Raw genomic sequence first — 17,306 nt, forward strand, 5'->3', positions numbered from 1 at the left:
TCTCCGACCCTGGAGCTCAACCCTCAGTCGCACGAACCCGCACCTCGCGCACCCTCGCCTCCTCCCGACACGCGGTCGAAGCCCGACCCGTCTCCATCGCGATCGCGGTCCGCGAAGCCCCCGCTTCCGACCACACCCAAACCCAATTTCCAGCGCGGGCTCTCCGTCGCGACTCGCGGTAAGCATCGCTCGAAGTCGGCGACGCGCCCCGAGGAAAACACGGACACGCTACCCCCTACCACCAACCTACTCTCCCCGGAAGAACGGGCGGAAAGGATCAGGAGGAACCGGAAACTGGAGAAGATACTCGGCCAGCCTGCCGTCGCGCAAAAGGCCCATGATACCCTCAACAATACCCCACTATCCCCTCGCCATCAGCGAGGCGCCATGTCCCTTACGACCAAAGAATTGGACGACATGAAAACGCCCACAACCCCCAACTGGCCCGCCGCAGAGGGCACCCAGTATCTCACTGTCAACGGCAGGCGGCACTCGACCCCACTCAGCCCAGACGACTTTCAGTTCCTCCGGGAGCTGCATGACGGAGGGAAGACACCCACGTCCCGACTATCCTTCATGGATCTATCAGACGACGAGGCTGATAGCCCGTCCCACGCTGCAGCTTCCGGTGCTTCTTTGAACACAGCCCGCAACCGTCCCGCGTCTATCCGCTCGATAGCGGAGACGGTGTATGCCGAAGACCTAGAGGAAGAAGACCGTAGGAGGAAACGTGACCGCCTTGCGAAACTCCATCGCTTCTTGGGGTCGCGTGTTCCCCCGAGTCTGGTCCTTGGTTCTGACCATCCCTCGGCGCACGTTACGCCTACGGACGACAGCCCGAACGAGTCTTCGATATCTATGCCCTGGCAGGCGCCTCGCAAGAGCACGTCTAGCTCGATGTCGCCATCATCATCGAATGAGCAATTCGAGCGCGTTAGGGAGAACCTGGATAACGAGGAGAAGGCCATCAACGTGCGGCGAGCCCACAAGATGCAGCAGGTGTGTTAGCTCGCAGTGTCATCTAGCTAGTCGCTGACCTAGATGATCATAGGTGTTTGGCGTCGCGCCACCTCAGACTCTCTACCATACGCGCCATTCGCCTTCCCCGTCCTTCCCTCCCCGCACGCAGCTTGCGGGCAGCGTCATTCACGAAGCCCAGACACCCAAGACGCCGTTTGACACTGTTCCCCCGCCACTAGGCCATCGCAACCCTAATCGCTCGCCGTACATGAAACACCGTTCTGGTAACCCAGGATCCGATGACCAGGTCTACCGCCCCAGCACGCCGGAATCGAGTATGCATCTCATCCCCAAATCGTCCCGCAACTCGGTCGTGTACACGAACTATGAAGCCTCGATCAACTCCCTCAACGACATATTGGACAGGGTGCGTTTCATCCCCTTGCGTGCTATATGCGCGTCTGATGTTCATTGTCCTTAGGATGATAGGGCGTCGCTTGCGGAGCTCCATCAGTACCTTTTGGACGACCATATGCAAACGCCGCCGCCCGGGGCGGGCAAGCGGACGTCGACCTCGTCCGCCGGCTCTCGCAAGTCGGACCGGAGGCGTTCGCTGCCTGTGAGCGTGGAGCTGTCGCCTACGGTCTCCGAGTTCGAGCGGCCAGACGTAACCGACTTCCAATGGCGCCGCCGCAAGGCGGCCAAGTTGACGCAGTTCTTTGGCGTCAACCACCGCGAGGTCATCGAGGAAGTACTGAGCAGCATCGAGCACGGGCTCGAGTTCGAGCGGGAGCGTGGTGCCATCGAGGCAGAGGAAGCAGAGGTACGTGGTCTTCGTTATTACGAGTATTGATAGCCTCATTCATACTGACCCGTCCTCGTAGGAGCTGCTGCGCAAGATTCGACACATCAAAAAGAAGCGGTCGAGCCTTACCTGAATGGAATGAACTGCGTATTTACCGTCATCTAACTCACGTCTGCTTACGGACAAACCTATCTTATTGTACATCATGCTGCCCTTAGGCCTTGCGCGCACATTCATTCTATCCGGTCGATTACCCTTGTGGGTGCACCCTCAATGTACGGTATCGCGTAGTAACGTAGCCGACTGTTGTGGGCCTACGCGGCCATGTCATGCCAATTGAGTACGTTAACGCGTTATCGTTACGGAATTCTCATTTGCGGTGCAGACGAACACCTAACCCAATGCTGTGACGACGAACCGTGACAGATGTGGCGTGAGAAGAAAGTCACGAGCGCGCTGCAAGCGCCGACCGCGCCAAACTGGGCCAAAGAAAAGTGTTCAACTTCTCGCTTTCACGCCATCCTCAGGCGTTATGGAACCACAGGAGCATGCTGCGCTTATTGAGCAGGCGGTATCAGCTGATCCGGAAAACATCGATGCCTACCTCGGACAGTTAGGCCTTGCAGGGCTCCCTTCCAAGGAGGACGTTCATCGGCAAATTGAAGAGAAGCTGCTTTTATCCCGCCCTACGCTCCCTTCTCACTGGCTTCCGACTTACCAAGTGTCTGTACTTCTCGATAACCATGTTTAGCGTACTCATGAGGAGCAGATCATGGGATACGAAGCCGGAGATCCCTGCCTTGTTGAATCTTCAGCCGTCACCGGCGCCTACTTCTTTGTCTTTCGTCCGTGCAGGCCTCAGTGGGCGAGTATCCGGCTACACCGAGGTATGCGTCATAACATATATGCGTAGTTGATCTCCAAATACTAGTAGGTGCCCAACCCTCGAGCGGCGACCGCTCTCAACTCGAGCTCGATGACGCGTGCGCCAGCATCGAGCGCAAATTTTGTTCGAGGAAAGTCCGGGCATGTACCATTCTGGCCAGGTGGACTGGAGGATGCAGTCATCAGTAGAGGGACAGGCGACATTAGCGAGGAAGAAAAGAAGCAACTGAGGACCGTCGCGCCTGGCCTCAGCCGCGGGTTGCGTCTCCCGGGAGATCCGGAGGAGGACGACGTCCTACAGGAGCTTGAGGGTATATACGCTTCTGAGGACGCCGAAAATGGTGGGGAGGTAGGTGCTGATCCTACTTCCTTGAGAGACGTGCTGATCCGAGGATCTGCAGGCAGAGGCATCCAATGGCCATGTTGAGGCGGAGGCTCCTGTGGCCGGTAGTACAGAAATCGACGAGCTCCTACCGACGACAGTAAGAACGCTGGAATACCGTGACTCCTATATGCTGACGCCAGCTTACAGCGTGCCAACTTAAACCCCATCAAGGCCTCACAGCGCAAACGTCCGCGCACCAAAATTCAAAAGCGCGACTGGGCCCATGTCATCGATGTCAACAAGCCTTTGAACAACTTTCATGAGCTGGTTCCGGAGATGGCACACAAAGTATGACTAACGCGGATTGCATGCTCGGCTCTTCATCTAACTGTCTACGTTAGTACCCGTTCGAGCTGGACACGTTCCAAAAGCAGGCCGTCTATCATCTCGAGATGGGCGATTCAGTATTCGTGGCGGCGCATACATCGGCAGGGAAGACGGTCGTAGCCGAGTACGCGATTGCTCTCGCAGAAAAGCATATGACACGGTACATCTGAAGGCTTACGCTTCACTCCATGCTGATGATTCCCAGCGCCATCTACACCTCTCCCATAAAAGCGTTGTCGAACCAAAAGTATCGCGACTTCAAGCAGACGTTCTCCTCTCAAAATGTTGGTATTCTGACGGGCGACGTACAAATCAACCCGGAGGCGAACTGCCTCATCATGACAACCGAGATTCTGCGTAGTATGCTGTACAAGGGCGCCGACCTCATTCGAGACGTCGAGTTCGTGATCTTCGATGAGGTGCACTATGTGAACGACGCTGAGGTATGTCCCTCTTGATTGCGTGGAGGGACAAAGATCGCTCATAGAGTACGATGTAGCGCGGAGTGGTTTGGGAGGAGGTCATCATCATGCTTCCTGACCATGTTAGCATCATCTTGCTGTCCGCCACGGTGCCAAATACCAAGGAATTCGCCGACTGGGTTGGGTAATGTACGCGATCATCGACCTTACGACGAGCTAACAAGAGCCGTGTTATGTTGACAGTCGTACGAAGAAGAAGGACATCTACGTGATCTCAACCGCCCAGCGACCGGTACCCCTAGAGCATTATCTCTACGCCGGACGCGACTTGTTCAAAATTGTGGACGCGAAGCGTAACTTCCTCGCACTTGGGTAAGCGAGTCTATATCCCCATGCATAGCTTTCTTACGTCCAGATCAGGTACAAGGAAGCTGGAGAGGCTTTGCGGCGCAAGCAGGACAAGGAGCGCGAAGCTGCCGGACTTCCTCCTGTACAGCGCGTCGGCGCCAGAGGGGGCGCGCAGGGTCAACGAGGGGGGCGTGGTGGCCCGCCAGCTCGCGGCGGGCGCGGTGCCGCACCACCTGCCAGAGGCGGCCGAGGAGGCTCTACAGGAGGACGCGTCGTCCATATGGATAAGAACCTCTACGTCCACCTTCTCGGTAACCTTCGCAAGCGCAATCTCTTGCCGGTCGTGGTCTTTACTCTCTCGAAGAAACGCTGTGAGGAAAACGCGTCGACACTTACCAATCAGGACCTTTGCACGTCCGTGGAGAAGAGTGAGGTACACGTAGCTATCGAGAAGGCGCTTTCTCGCTTGAAGGGTGCGTGCATCGTTGTTGTGTCAAAGCATGTTGCTAGCTAACCCGTCCTGTCAGCTCCGGACAGGAAGTTGCCACAAATTAGCCGCATGCGAGACCTGCTGAGTCGGGGCATCGGTGTTCATCATGGAGGTCTGCTGCCAATCGTGAAGGAAGTGAGTGTGGGGTGCCAGAGACATGCCCTGTGCTCACGAGGATGCGCAGCTCGTGGAGATCCTTTTTGCCCGTGGTCTGGTCAAGATGCTCTTTGCCACTGAAACCTTTGCCATGGTAACTTCGATTGCCCAACGTCGTCATTAGCACTGAATGAATCTTCAGGGAGTGAACATGCCCGCGAAATCCGTAGTGTTTTCTGGTATACGCAAGCACGACGGACGGTCTTTCCGTGATATCCTACCAGGAGAGTACACTCAGATGGCGGGGCGTGCTGGCCGTCGTGGGCTTGACCCTACTGGTACCGTAATCATCGTAGCGAACGACAGCCTTCCCGAGGTTCGTCGATCTTAGTCGCATCGTTGTTCGTCACTGATGATTGAGATAGCAAACCGCGCTGCATACGATGATGTTGGGTACTCCCGGGAAGCTCATCTCCCAGTTCAGGTTGACGTACAACATGATCCTGAACCTTCTGCGCGTGGAGGCATTGCGAGTGGAAGAAATGATCAAGCGAAGCTTCTCGGAGAATGCCTCACAGCGACTGCTTCCTGAGCAGCAGAAGAGGGTAATAGAGGTAAGCTGGATGGGTACGTCCATTGCGTTGCAAACTCACTTTATCAATAAGGGCGAGAAGACGCTGGCCGGACTCGAGAAGCTGGCCTGTGACATTTGCGTCCCAAGCATAGAGTCGTACTACGACGATATGAACGATGTCGTCAACATGAACCAGAAGCTGCTCTCTATGGCGGTATCCCATCCCCAGGGAGCGCGTCTTCTGTCAGCGGGGCGCGTGGTCGTACTAAACGACGGAGTGGGTACATTCACCATCGCAGCGAATTAAGACTAATGGGAAAACAGCATTTCAAGAAGAACACTATCGCTGCGCTCCTTCGGCAGGCTCCCGTGCAGGCCTCCGATGATGGTGTCTTGTCGAAGGTCAAGACTTACTACGTCCTCGCACTAGTCGATCAGGCCACGAAGAGTGGTGACTTCGGTGGGTGAAGGCCACCAATACGCGGACGCAGGCGCTGAATCCTCAGCAGACATAAATCCGGACGCAATCCCCCCAACGTGGCCTCCCGCGGCCAATTCTTTAGCTTACGACGATCCAGTGTACGAGCTTTCCGCTGTCCCCTTGACTAGCATATCCCTTGTCACCGCGCGGACAGTCAAGGCAAGTTCTGATTATCTTGATTGTACAGGAAAGTGTACGACTGACAACGCATGCAGGTCGAGGTCGATGCCATCGTGGACCGTCATCTCATCTCGCGCATGCGGGACGGTATTGGCCAGCTAGGCGCGCTCGTAGAAGAATGGTCAAGCGCACCAGAGATACCAGAGATCGATTGGTCGCGCATGCGCGCTCTGGAATTCCAAGAGATCCTGCGCGAGAGAACAAGATTAGTAGAGCGCTCGCGCGACAGTGTTTGCTTACACTGTCCTGACTTCGGACGCCATGTCTGTCACGTCGTGACTGTATCGCCACTTCGCTGACAATCTCTTCAGTACACGACCATACACGCCGAGAAAGTCCTGCGCGCCAACATTGCCAACCTCAAGCTTGCTATCTCCGACCAGAACCTGGAACTAATTCCAGATTACGAGCAACGAATCGAGGTTCTCAAGGACTTGAAGTTCATCGACGAGAACTGCACAGTATCGCTGAAGGGCCGCGTGGCCTGCGAAGTGAGTGAAAGGTCGATCATCTGGTACACCAGGCCGTTGACGATGCTACTAGATCAATTCAGCCAACGAGCTTGTGCTCACGGAGTTGATCCTCGAGAACACTCTTGCGAACTATGATCCTGAAGAGGTCGTGGCCCTCCTCTCATGCTTTGTGTTCCAAGAGAAGACGGACGCAGAGCCTGCTATACCACCCAAGCTCAAAGAGGGTATGGAGGCAATCATGGCCATCAGCGACCGCGTCGGAGCCGTGCAAGACTACCACAAGGTCGCTGCAGAGGATTTCCGCTCCAACCTCAAGTTCGGGCTCGTTGAGGTGGTGTACGAGTGGGCCAAAGGCATGGTGAGCGCCCTCTCCCGACCCGCTCGGACGCACGCTTAACATTTTTCTCTTAGCCGTTCGAGCAGATCACAGCCTTGACAGACGTGGCCGAAGGAACCATCGTCAGGGTTATCACTCGTCTCGATGAGACCTGCCGTGAAGTGAGGGATGCAGCGAGAGTCATAGGAGACGCCGAGTTGTTCAAGAAAATGGAAGAATCCCAGATGAAGATCAAGCGCGACAGTGAGTCCAGTTACCAAGCCCGTTCACGGGTGCTGACGAGGCGAAACAGTTGTATTTGCTGCAAGTCTGTATTTCTAGCCCTTCAATGTATACTAGATGTACCCCAATGCGCGTACATGCCTGGCGTTCCCTGCGCTCGGCCAACGCCATGTCACGGTTGGTCACACCGTGACATACGTGACTATATGCGCCGTCACTTTGGGATCTGTCACGTTAGGTCCCTTGTTTCTTGCCTTCATCTTCTTGGTTTTCTCCTTGCGCATTCCGTCGCGCCCCTCATGTCGTTCGACAAAGAGAATGCCCTTCCTTTTGCAGAATCCTCATCGCTTTCCATCAATGGCGACTCTTGCACGAAGAAGCGGCAGCGTCAGCCCACCGACGCTTGCGAGCCCAGCTTCGACGAGGAAGGACGCTGCAAAACGAGACGCGTCGACCCTGACCGGCTCGCCGAGCGGCTCCCTCTCGATTTAGTAAAGGAGATGGACGCGCACATATTCCCGGGCGCGAAGATGCCCGTCTTCGAAGTCCGTAAATCCATGCAAGAGAGGTACAGCGTCGACAGACGGAACATCTATGATTACTTCCATTCTCGGGGTATGTGGTATCGAGCGAAGGCTATCCAGGCACTCATCTTGCTTAAGGATTACGGGTCTCAAAAGAGGACAAGCATCAGAACCTGGTCAGGAGCAGGAAGGCGGCGGCTGCCAAGACGGCACCAGCTACTGGTACCCCTCCCCCTGCTTCTACAACGGTGATACATCTCGTCAATTGCTCCGTCAGAGACTCATGGCGCTCACAGACGCCGTCCACGGATCCGAACAAGCGACGCAAAGTCGGTCCTAGACCCTCCCTGCGGCACTACGCCTCAACGCCCTTCCCCTCTGCAAAGAACTCTACGCCGTCTTCTACGTCCAGCAAAGACAACACATCCGCTCCTTTGGCATCGTGCCCACTTCCGACTCGTACCGCCGTACCCTCTCGCCTCTCTGACGCCTCTGGCCGCATGGAGGCTGCCTCTCCTGCATCACTCATGCAGCGCCTTGCTGCGACGCGGTCCGAACCTGTCCTTGTTCCGGACTACTCGTCCAGCTCTGCGAAGCCTGCTATCGTTGACATCGCCCTTCCCTTCGACAAATATGGTCGCTACGTGGAAGATAGCTCCGCTTCTGTCGATGACACGGCTGCCGAGGACTTCGATCTTTCGACTATCTCGACACTCTTCGACCCCGAGGCTGACGTGCCTACTACCGAACACCAGCCGTCCTTGGTTACTTCAACTGGATCTCTCACTACCGGATCTTTCGACTCTACGGCCGAGTCTCATGGTCGTTCCAGCCTTTCCAAAGAAGAGCGCTACAACATATACAATATGATCAGCAACGCCGTCGGTCCTGCTAGGGGTATGCAAGAGAGCCTCGGCAGCTACAAGTCCTACATGGACGAACGAACTCGCTTGTACAACGAGAAACTTCGCCTATCCTCTCAGTCGTCCGCTTTGTCTACGAAAGTTCTGCCTGCATCTCAAGCTCCGCTTTCTCCTGTTCTATCCACCAACGCTCGTGGAAATCGTACGTCTGGTCAATTTGCCAGTCGACGCACTGATACTGATATAACGTTCCCAGGAATCTCTGCGCCTCCCGTTTTCGTTCCTACTCTCGCGTATCCTCCTTCGCCACCACCGTTCCTCTCCTCGCACTCTATCTCAGGCGTTCCTCCCCTTCTGACGCCGTCTCCCGTCCTCACCCGCCACCATTCCAGCCCTCAACAGTCTTTCACGCGCGAACGCATCTTTCAGTACCCTCTGTCCCATATGGAAACCGCTTCAGACTTTTTCAGCTCCAATGCGGCGTTGCATTGGGCATAATGGACACCCTTTTATCCTCTCTCTGTAAGTGGCGCTGCTCCTCCGTTACTCCTCCGTTACTTGTTCTGGCCTGATCATCCACCAGTCGTCGTCGCTACGGCCGAATATAATGCCCTGTGTATATGTAAGCCCGCTGTCGTCCTCTACGACCCTGGTCTGATTCCAATTCTAGCTGTCGTGTAATAATTTGAACGCGGAAACATACCTCATCCCACGCGATTCCCCACGCATAGCAAATAGGTTCGCACTATAATAATACGTTAGGTTGTCTGTTTGTACGCTGGTCCAGAGAGCATAATACAGCCCGATCTGGACGTACATTGTGCGCTTTCTCGACTTCGAGACACATAACATGAATTCAAAGGCATACCGTATATACAACTTACGTGCATACACGTTGAATATCGATGCCATGATACGAAAGCAGAGCATAAAGAAGAAAGAGGATCATACACTGCGTATGCGTCACGGACAGAAAGGGAAATCCTTGTAATGATTGACTTGTATGAGAGGTGTACAATACCGGAGCTCATTATCGATGGGCACGGGGAACAGCAACGCGAGCAGATCAGTGCAGCCTGTCCGGGACAGGTGCTATCCGTCCCGCGGGAATACATACAGTGAAAACGAAAGAAGCAGCTGCTACAAGCACTGGGATGCGGATGCGTAAGTACATTATGCGCTCGAGAGGCCGCTAGATACGGACCATTACTCCGCAACGACCAGACCACCCATCGCCCGCTGCATCTGCTCCATGGGCTCGGGGCCATTGCCGTTTTGCCCACCGCCTACGACGCGCGGACCAAGGCTGGGGTGGCGCATGCCCAGAGCTGCACCGAGCATCCTCTTGCCAGGGTCGCCGATGCTGGGTCCGCGCCCGGCGGACACATTTTCCGAGCTGCTGAGGCTGGTGGCGAGAATGGCCGGGTCAGCGTGGATGCCGTTCTGCTGCGACTGGTTCGCAACAGCCTCGCTGATAAGCGCGTTGAGGGTCGGGTGGGTGGGGAGGCTAGGGAGCGTCGGAGACGGCTCGCGGTCACGGTCGCCGCCTGGGGGAGCCTTCCCCTTGCCGTTGCCATTGCCGTTTCCATTCAGGTTGAGGCCGGCGCGCGCGTTGGGAAAGACAGAGATGGATGCGCTCCGCGCGTTGTGGGCGCGAGAGGGGTTCGAGTTGTGGCGAGAGTTGACGGCCTGGATGACAGTCTGGGCGTCGGGGCCGTCGTACGGACGGATCGTCGCGGGCGGGCCGTTGGGAGGGGAGAGGATTGCGGGCGGGTAGGCGAGCGTGTGCAAATACGCGCGCTTGGCTGATGGACGTGGTGACAGGTGAGCGCGTGCTTGCGAGTGCAAGTGGCGAGTTTTACATACCGACCGCGGCGTCGTTAAAGACGATGAGGAGGGATGTATCATCCTTCCACTTGATCTTGAAGCCACCCGCCTGGTTGTCCCACTCAGAGAAAGCGGACTGGATGTCCTTCGTCTTGAGCTCCTTGGGGAAGCCGGTGAGGGAGAGGATGCGGGTGACGGAGGCGGAAAGCCCTGCGAGCGAGGTCGACATGGTTATAAGGAGGGGCGGCGAGGGATGTGAGGCCTAGGAGTGTTGCGGACGGAAAAGTAAAATATGTATGCAGAGCGACGACGAGGATCTGATGATGGCGGTTGCGGAAAAAGCGGATGATGGGCGTTGCGAGCTGATTCTGGATTCCGAACTTAGTTGGTTCTTGTTTGCGTTCTGCATGTCGCGGAGACCCTCCATGGACGCCCGATACGACCACGAGCTCGCGCGCGTCTGGCAGCTCGTCGCACAGCTCAGCGAGCAGCTGGCCATAAACCAAAATGTCACGGCCACGCTCCAAAGCCAGGTCGATGCGCTGAAGGTGTGCGCCACTTCAATTTCCCTCTCCCGAGCGCTCAGAGTCATCAGGCAGAAGCAGCGGAAGCTGGCCACAACCTGCGCTTGCGCCGCTTCAACACGGACATCTCAAAGGGTCAGTCGTCTTCTCAAAATCAAGGCGCTTGGGCTGATCTTGTATAGAAACCTTCGAGTCTGAACTCGAGCGGACAAGCGCCCAGATCATCATCGAGAACCAGACGCTCCTACACGAGAACAAGCAACTTGCATCTCTGCTCAAAGAGTACGAGACGACCGTAGAGACAATCATGAACAAGTTCCGCAATCACGCTGTGAGTTCCCCTCCCCCGCGCGCCAGTGCTAGTCGCTGACACGTACCAGATTGCGGCACAGCAGCACGAACACACCCTAACGCGCCACTACGAGACCCTCCTGGCGAGCCGCGAACAACAATCGCAGTCGACCGACCTCACCGCACACACCAACATGGCGCGCTCCTTCCATCGTCTGTCATACCACCTACGCAACCTCATTCAAACACTTGCGGGCGAGGACCCAGACGCACGACCCCCGCATGAAGAAGACCTGCTTTCGCTGGTGCAGAAGCTCGAATCGCTGCCACTGCCCTCTTCGGACTGGGCGGTTGAGCGCGAGGTGGAGATCGCGCGCCTGAACGCAGAGAACGACATGCTACGACAGGCTCTCGGTATCGACTCGAAAACGATGTCTGACGCCGGGGTTGCGCTCGACATGTCGCGCCTCCAGCTGGAGATCGGCTATCCGCGGTCGTCCAGCACCCGGACGCGCCGCGACCCGCGCATGTACGGGGCTCCACCACCCCAAAGTCCGTGGGCCTACGGGGGTGGACCGATGCAGGGCGGCGGCCAATTACAACGTCCACCCTCGTCGTACTGGGAGCAGCCGCAGCAGGGCTACAACACTGGAGGCGCACCGCTGCAACGCGCCATGGACTTGCAATCTCAAGGTGGCGGTCGTGGAGCACCACAGCCCATGCCAGGCGCAAGGAGGCCGGGAATTTTTGGTGCGGCGGCCCAACGCGGGTATGGTGGAGGACCAGGTGGCGTCATGTTGAATACTGGAGGAGGCGGCGGAAACCTCATGGTATCAAGGGAAGGGATGGGCACCGTACGCATAGACAGCGACTCACCGCAGGGTCGTGACGATGAGGAGGAGGGGTATATCATCGACTCATCGTAGGCTAGTGTGGGTATGTAGCTTTACTTCAATATCATGTTCTGCACCTCATTTGCCAGACCAGCTTGTTCGCTACATGTATGCCTACTGTCACGTAACACAAGGGTGTTCGCCTGTTTTGCGTAGCCCTGGCGTCGTGATAAGGCAGAGCTTCGCACTCTCGCCCCTGGACACTTGAACCGTGGGAATTAGATCACGCCGGGTCACGAGGAAGGCGCACGCTCTCGAACCGTCACGTCACATTGCATCTCTTTCTGAACCGTCGTCACCACTGCTAGGACACCTTCGAAGACCCTTCATGTTCTGGTCGTATTGCCTATACTCTAGGGCATGTGGGCGAGCTGATGGTATACAATGCGCGAGCGTGCGACTTGATGATAACACGCAGCTGCTTTGCCCTGTCGCATCTTATATTCGGCATTCTTGTGCAAGGTTGGGAAAAGTCCCCTAGATGGTCGAATTATGCTCTTCACTGCTCTCTCGATGCTCGATGGATTTGTGCTCGCTGCTTGAGGTTACCGATACTCGGACCCGGGAACCCACTCAAAACGCCTCGTTATTGACCGCATCTCCGTTGACAGCAGTCCCACCACCGTCCACGATACCGTCTACCTATCAAGGTCCCGCAACTGACGCGCTATGCGCCCGCACGCTCGTCCCTGGGATGTGGAACTCACTGACGCAGCGCAGCAGTGCCAGCCTCCTCATCGGCTGGCGGCCCTCCGGGTCTCTCAAAGTGGCGGTGTCGCGTCGCCTGGTGACAGGCGCGATCGCCCTGTACTCGTGCGGCCTATAAGACGATCTACTGACGAGCCTGCTGTATCTTACCTTCCTACTTCATGCAATGAACTTGCTGATCGTCTGACTTCCTACCTCGTCGCTCTTTGGTGCGTCTCTCTTGTGTTGGGTTCGGGACGACGCTGAAACACTTCTAATAGATTCCTCTAATCTATAGAACCGCCTGGTTGCTTGCATAACTGCAGGCAGCCTGCGATTGATGCCCGCCCTTCCCTCTGCAATTCTCCTTTTGCGAGACAGCGACAATGAGACCTACTATACCCATCAAGAACGGGATGGTGTGGTGGTGCGTCCTTGCTATTCATCTTCTCTCCACAGAAGCTAAGAATGCTTTACCAGTGCATCGCAGTCTGCGCCCTCACGTCGATTCTGAGCATCCTCTACGCCGTCGCGGTACGCTCTCGATCTGCTCATCTCAGCATAGTCTTCATGTCCGTTGACAGGCACGGAAGCTACGCTATGAGAATTACCGAAATACCCACATCTTCGCCTACCTCTCCTCTTTGCTCTTCGCGAACACGATTCAGTCATTGGGCACGATGATGAACTTCAGATGGGTAGGACGAGGGGGGCTTATATATGGGAATTACTGCTCCTTGCAAGGTGCGTCTTCATCCCCTCTGTAGCATGCGTCATCTAACTTGGAATGCAGGGGGCGTCAAGCAGGCAGGCAATATTGCCACCGCGCTATGGTGGGTACATGGGTGAACCATTGCGTGTATCCTAAACGTTCGCCAGGTCTTTCATGATTGCAATGCATCTATTTAATCTTCTTTTCCTACGAGTGGGTTCGACACGACTGGGTCTTCTTCTGACGTTATTTATTGGGTGGGCGGTGGTCGTCATCTTCGTGCTCGTAGGTCCTTCGGTGATTGAGACTGCCGAGCGGGGCCCTTACTTTGGGATTTCTGGGGCGTGGTACGTGGATGTTCCTCTCTAGCCATTCACCATCTTACTTCACACAACGAAGGTGCTGGATAACGACGCGATATCGCCTGGAGCAGATATTCCTCGAGTATTTTCTTGTGAGCGCTTCCCGTACTCATCATCGGGCATCGGGACGATGTTCATCTCAGGAATTCTGTTCCGCGGGGCTCGGGTTTCTCCTCTACATCGCTGTTCTCCTGCGCGTGCGCGGCAACATCATCTACTCGCAGGGAAAGTTCCGCGTACGCACCGTGCCATCGGGCCAGGGCTGGCAACTTGCAATTGGCAGGGACTTCTTAAGTTCGGCGATGTTCGCCATCGCGAAGAACATGGTGTGGTGAGCGCTTATCGATATCTGTTTAGCGCTACGATTGTTGAGTTGTTTTCTCAGGTATCCTGTAAGCAGCGCCTCGCCCGGGTGGGGAAGTAGCGCTGACACTGCTGTAGGTGCTGTACTCGGCCATCTTACTTCCCATATCAATAGGGCGCTTGATGAAGTTCGCTGGCCATCATACTCCCTTCTGGGTGGAAATCTGTGAGCATAGCTTGAGTGCAAGTGAACGCGATGGCGAAGGCTAACAACGTTCAGTCGCCGACTGCTTATTCAACTTGACTGGTACGCTTGGCCGCGGGTTCTATTGTTCGACCGTGCGCTCATGACTGGCAGGCTGCTTGAACGTTGTCCTGCTGGTATACACGGATAGGCTCTTCGCGCAGGCGGGGTCAGTCGAGTTCCGCAACCAGCGGCCGATATCAATAGACCTGGAGAACCTCGCGAAGACCGGTGGCGTCACTCCTTTCACGCTCGCACGGAGCGATACTGCAGCGAAGTATCGCGAAGAGCGGGTAGCGCGCCTCAATCTTCATCTCAATAGCTCAGGATCCTCAGGCTCCAGGACGGGAACCACAGAGACTACAGATTCAGGGTATGAGAGCGGCTGCGGCCATCGATAGCACTGGTTCCCCATGGGCCATCGTGCTATGCCGCCCGCTCTGCCCATCTCCGCCCTCGTCCATTGTTCGCTCCTTGTTTGCTGTCGTATTTGCTCTGCCGTACGTGCATAATTTATTGTCTGCGGGTTTTATGGTAATCTCTACCCGGGGGGTCGTCTCTGGCGGGCGCCCAGAGGAAGAAGAGACGGTCAAGGCAATGGTTTGGACAGCCTTGACCGGGCCTTGACTCACTGCCTGGCGCTCAGAAGCGTTGGTCCAACCACGTGTTCCCATCGATACACGACGCAATTGGACCCTCCCTCGATGGCCTTTGTCCCCTGGCAGGTGCGTGGACCGGGTGAGCGCTATCATTCCGACTGAATAGGAGATGCACGCACACGCCTCATGTTGGAGATGAAGGCAGGCAACAACAAAGGCGCTTCTTGGGGCGCTACTCCCGTACCCACCCTCGTTGATGAGGTAGATTCACTGCATAGCTCCCTCGGGGAGGGCTTCGTTCACCGATTGACTGCACTGAGACGTGCGCGAGCTGCGGCGCTTCGGGGAGAAAGTCAAGCCCGCAGAAGGGCTCTTGAACGTAACTTGGCTCGCGGGCCGTAGGTGCATGTCTGGCGTGGAGGCGAATGTGGCGCGGGCGACATGATCGCCCGATTCCCACAGTTGGTCTTACTTCGGTGATGAGGAAGGCACGGCACTTGTGATCAACACGTCAACCGCCCGAACGTGCCTCTCGCGCGGATGCTCTGACCTGTTTGGACCGTTCAAAGACGCTTACCGGTACCCGTTGCTTTCTCGGCGCCTTTCTAGAGTCCACAGCTCGCTCCTCGGCGGGTGCTTCGCCGGGATAGCATGCGCTTGGAGGTCAGAAGCGCGATGAGCAATCACGAACAGAGCACCGCTCAAGCGGCCGGCGCAGCATGATGACGGTATGGAACGAAGATTCGCCACCCCGGCTGGGGAATTTTCAATTCCAGACAACCGATAGAAGGCCCGGAAGGACAAACGAGCTACGCCGTTTCTGGCCATCCACGGCACGAGCCTGGTCTGTTCACCCTCAACCTTACCCTTTTTGAACAGCATGGCGGCTCATGGCGGGCTCCATATCAAGAGCCATCAAACAAAGAATGCTACCCTGCGTGTCAACTGGCCTTCTCTTCTGGGCGAAAGAATCCATCTCCGGCGTTGCTATTCATTATTTCCCCACCTCATGACACTCATCAAAGGCCTGTCCGACGGCCCACATTGATTCACTGGATCCCTGAATCACGGCAACTGCGGGACAAGGCGACCTATATAAACAGCCTGGCTGGCCATCTCGTTGTCCGTCCTTCGCCTCCTTCCTACCCCTAGACACCGCCATTACTTGTCATCCGTGATGACTTCGGGCTCACAACAGGCTTACGTCTCCTACGACGCATATGGCCAGGCATGGATATATCCCTACGATTGCGGCAGCGAGGGCGCGCTCGAGCTCCTTCCAGACGCCGCAAATTTCTCTAGCAGTTCGTCTTATCAGGGCGAGCTGCACTCGCCCGACTCATTGGCCCCGTCCCCTATGGTCATGACTCCTGACGGCGCTTGCTACCCTCCAAACATCCAATACGACGCATGGCCGTCGAACATGTGTGGCGAGACGTCGACAGCGCCTGCCTGCGGTTGCCCCGACTGTGTTGGCGTGTACATACAATCAGGTACGCGTATCTCACCCAGAACGTTCTCCGTGGTGCTGACGATGTTATGTGGCCCACAGACTGCTTATCGACCTGCGCCACAGATTCCGTACCACCTGACGTCGCATCGCTTTACGCAGCGCAGGCCTACTCAAGTGCCTCTGCAGCATACGGGGACGACTGCGCGCTCTCGGGACCCTCCTTTGCGCAAAATTCATCAGCCTGCACCTCGGCGGGCAGCATAGCGCCCGGGATGCCGGAATGGACCACAGCCTACTGCTATAGTGACAGCGGGTCCTGTGGCGGCGTGGGAATCCCGCCCGCCGACGCTACCTTCTCGCATCAGCTCCCTACATGGTCCGCTGGCCTCGGCGCTTCCGACCCAGCGGGGCCCGGCCTAGCACAATATCAGGCTACCGAGGATCCGTTTCTGCTCTGCCCGGAGGGCGCAGCGGACTCGCCCTTCGACCCGTATCGCGGCTTCGACTCGCCGGCAGACCTTCACGCACCAAGTGGAGAAATAAGCGAAGAAGAAGAGAAGTACCGCCGGGCAAGCCAGGTCATCCATCCCCGCCCGAGAAGAACTATACCCATCATCTCCCTGGACAAGCTTGCCGCTTCTAGTACGGAGTCAGGGACGCTGGAATCCCCACACCTGGCCCGCAGGACCCACCTACCCGCCTCGCTACCACCGGATGGCCCTACCGCGACATCTGCCATGCATTTTTACCAAACCACGGACGCGTCGGACGTGTACCCTACCTCATGCATTCCCGGCATGCCATATTCTCATTACTGCTCATAATCGCTAGTTACCTCACTACATCATCCGTCCTCTGCGCTAGGCGAGACGTCTCAAGTAGCATTCGACTCATGGACTCACCGACATCATTGTATCATAGCTGCACAAACTAGGTCACCTTGCATGCTTTCACGCGCAAACCTGGAGAAGAGTGAGGGTCTCGCGCTAACAGTGGCAACCTTCGAGCTAGGTGTTAGACCCTCACTAAGCTGAGCACA

General features: G+C 56.4%; 8 protein-coding genes across 8 annotated transcripts; 7 read left to right on the forward strand and 1 right to left on the reverse strand.

Annotated features, from left to right (window-relative positions):
* Positions 1–1,228: 1,228 nt before the first annotated feature.
* On the forward strand, positions 1,229–1,898 carry SCHCODRAFT_02663619 (uncharacterized protein; the record flags this gene model as incomplete). The annotated part of the gene is made up of 3 exons (XM_003038380.2): positions 1,229–1,387; positions 1,442–1,783; positions 1,845–1,898. 3 exons carry the CDS (start codon positions 1,229–1,231, stop codon positions 1,896–1,898), a joined length of 555 nt encoding a protein of 184 aa, XP_003038426.1.
* An 843-nt stretch (positions 1,899–2,741) lies between these two features.
* SCHCODRAFT_02490005 (antiviral helicase) lies at positions 2,742–7,084 on the forward strand (the record flags this gene model as incomplete). Its single annotated transcript, XM_003038379.2, has 20 exons — positions 2,742–2,999; positions 3,052–3,132; positions 3,183–3,323; positions 3,377–3,522; positions 3,568–3,805; positions 3,862–3,968; positions 4,028–4,156; positions 4,205–4,605; positions 4,660–4,757; positions 4,807–4,872; positions 4,921–5,094; positions 5,144–5,332; positions 5,384–5,569; positions 5,617–5,752; positions 5,799–5,911; positions 5,989–6,216; positions 6,265–6,444; positions 6,497–6,784; positions 6,838–7,006; positions 7,056–7,084. The coding sequence occupies 20 exons, from the start codon at positions 2,742–2,744 to the stop codon at positions 7,082–7,084; spliced, it is 3,357 nt and encodes a 1,118-aa protein (XP_003038425.1).
* A 431-nt stretch (positions 7,085–7,515) lies between these two features.
* On the forward strand, positions 7,516–7,733 carry SCHCODRAFT_02460241 (uncharacterized protein; the record flags this gene model as incomplete). Its single annotated transcript, XM_050342606.1, has 2 exons — positions 7,516–7,600; positions 7,648–7,733. Coding segments are annotated over 2 exons (171 nt in total), but the record flags the coding sequence as incomplete, so codon positions are not given.
* A 708-nt stretch (positions 7,734–8,441) lies between these two features.
* SCHCODRAFT_02486887 (uncharacterized protein) lies at positions 8,442–8,870 on the forward strand (the record flags this gene model as incomplete). Its single annotated transcript, XM_003038378.2, has 2 exons — positions 8,442–8,574; positions 8,629–8,870. The coding sequence occupies 2 exons, from the start codon at positions 8,442–8,444 to the stop codon at positions 8,868–8,870; spliced, it is 375 nt and encodes a 124-aa protein (XP_003038424.1).
* A 706-nt stretch (positions 8,871–9,576) lies between these two features.
* SCHCODRAFT_02613073 (uncharacterized protein) lies at positions 9,577–10,558 on the reverse strand (the record flags this gene model as incomplete). Its single annotated transcript, XM_003037016.2, has 2 exons — positions 10,239–10,558; positions 9,577–10,177 (listed from the first exon to the last, which is right to left on the reverse strand). The coding sequence occupies exons 1-2, from the start codon at positions 10,426–10,428 to the stop codon at positions 9,579–9,581; spliced, it is 789 nt and encodes a 262-aa protein (XP_003037062.1). The 5' UTR covers positions 10,429–10,558.
* Positions 10,559–10,592: 34 nt separating this feature from the next.
* Positions 10,593–12,233, forward strand: SCHCODRAFT_02531000 (uncharacterized protein). Its single transcript, XM_003038377.2, has 4 exons — positions 10,593–10,747; positions 10,795–10,858; positions 10,906–11,054; positions 11,104–12,233. Exons 1-4 carry the CDS (start codon positions 10,607–10,609, stop codon positions 11,938–11,940), a joined length of 1,191 nt encoding a protein of 396 aa, XP_003038423.2. The 5' UTR covers positions 10,593–10,606; the 3' UTR covers positions 11,941–12,233.
* Positions 12,234–12,794: 561 nt separating this feature from the next.
* Positions 12,795–15,022, forward strand: SCHCODRAFT_02567560 (uncharacterized protein). The gene is made up of 12 exons (XM_003038376.3): positions 12,795–12,824; positions 12,876–13,021; positions 13,075–13,128; positions 13,179–13,338; positions 13,388–13,427; positions 13,474–13,653; positions 13,706–13,760; positions 13,812–13,999; positions 14,054–14,060; positions 14,110–14,197; positions 14,252–14,278; positions 14,330–15,022. Exons 2-12 carry the CDS (start codon positions 12,935–12,937, stop codon positions 14,614–14,616), a joined length of 1,173 nt encoding a protein of 390 aa, XP_003038422.1. The 5' UTR covers positions 12,795–12,824; positions 12,876–12,934; the 3' UTR covers positions 14,617–15,022.
* A 969-nt stretch (positions 15,023–15,991) lies between these two features.
* SCHCODRAFT_02489952 (uncharacterized protein) lies at positions 15,992–17,091 on the forward strand (the record flags this gene model as incomplete). The annotated part of the gene is made up of 2 exons (XM_003038375.2): positions 15,992–16,307; positions 16,367–17,091. The coding sequence occupies 2 exons, from the start codon at positions 15,992–15,994 to the stop codon at positions 17,089–17,091; spliced, it is 1,041 nt and encodes a 346-aa protein (XP_003038421.1).
* Positions 17,092–17,306: the final 215 nt, after the last annotated feature.

The sequence above is a fragment of the Schizophyllum commune genome (genome assembly GCF_000143185.2).
Source record: "Schizophyllum commune H4-8 unplaced genomic scaffold SCHCOscaffold_2, whole genome shotgun sequence".
In the NCBI taxonomy this organism is placed as follows: domain Eukaryota; kingdom Fungi; phylum Basidiomycota; class Agaricomycetes; order Agaricales; family Schizophyllaceae; genus Schizophyllum; species Schizophyllum commune.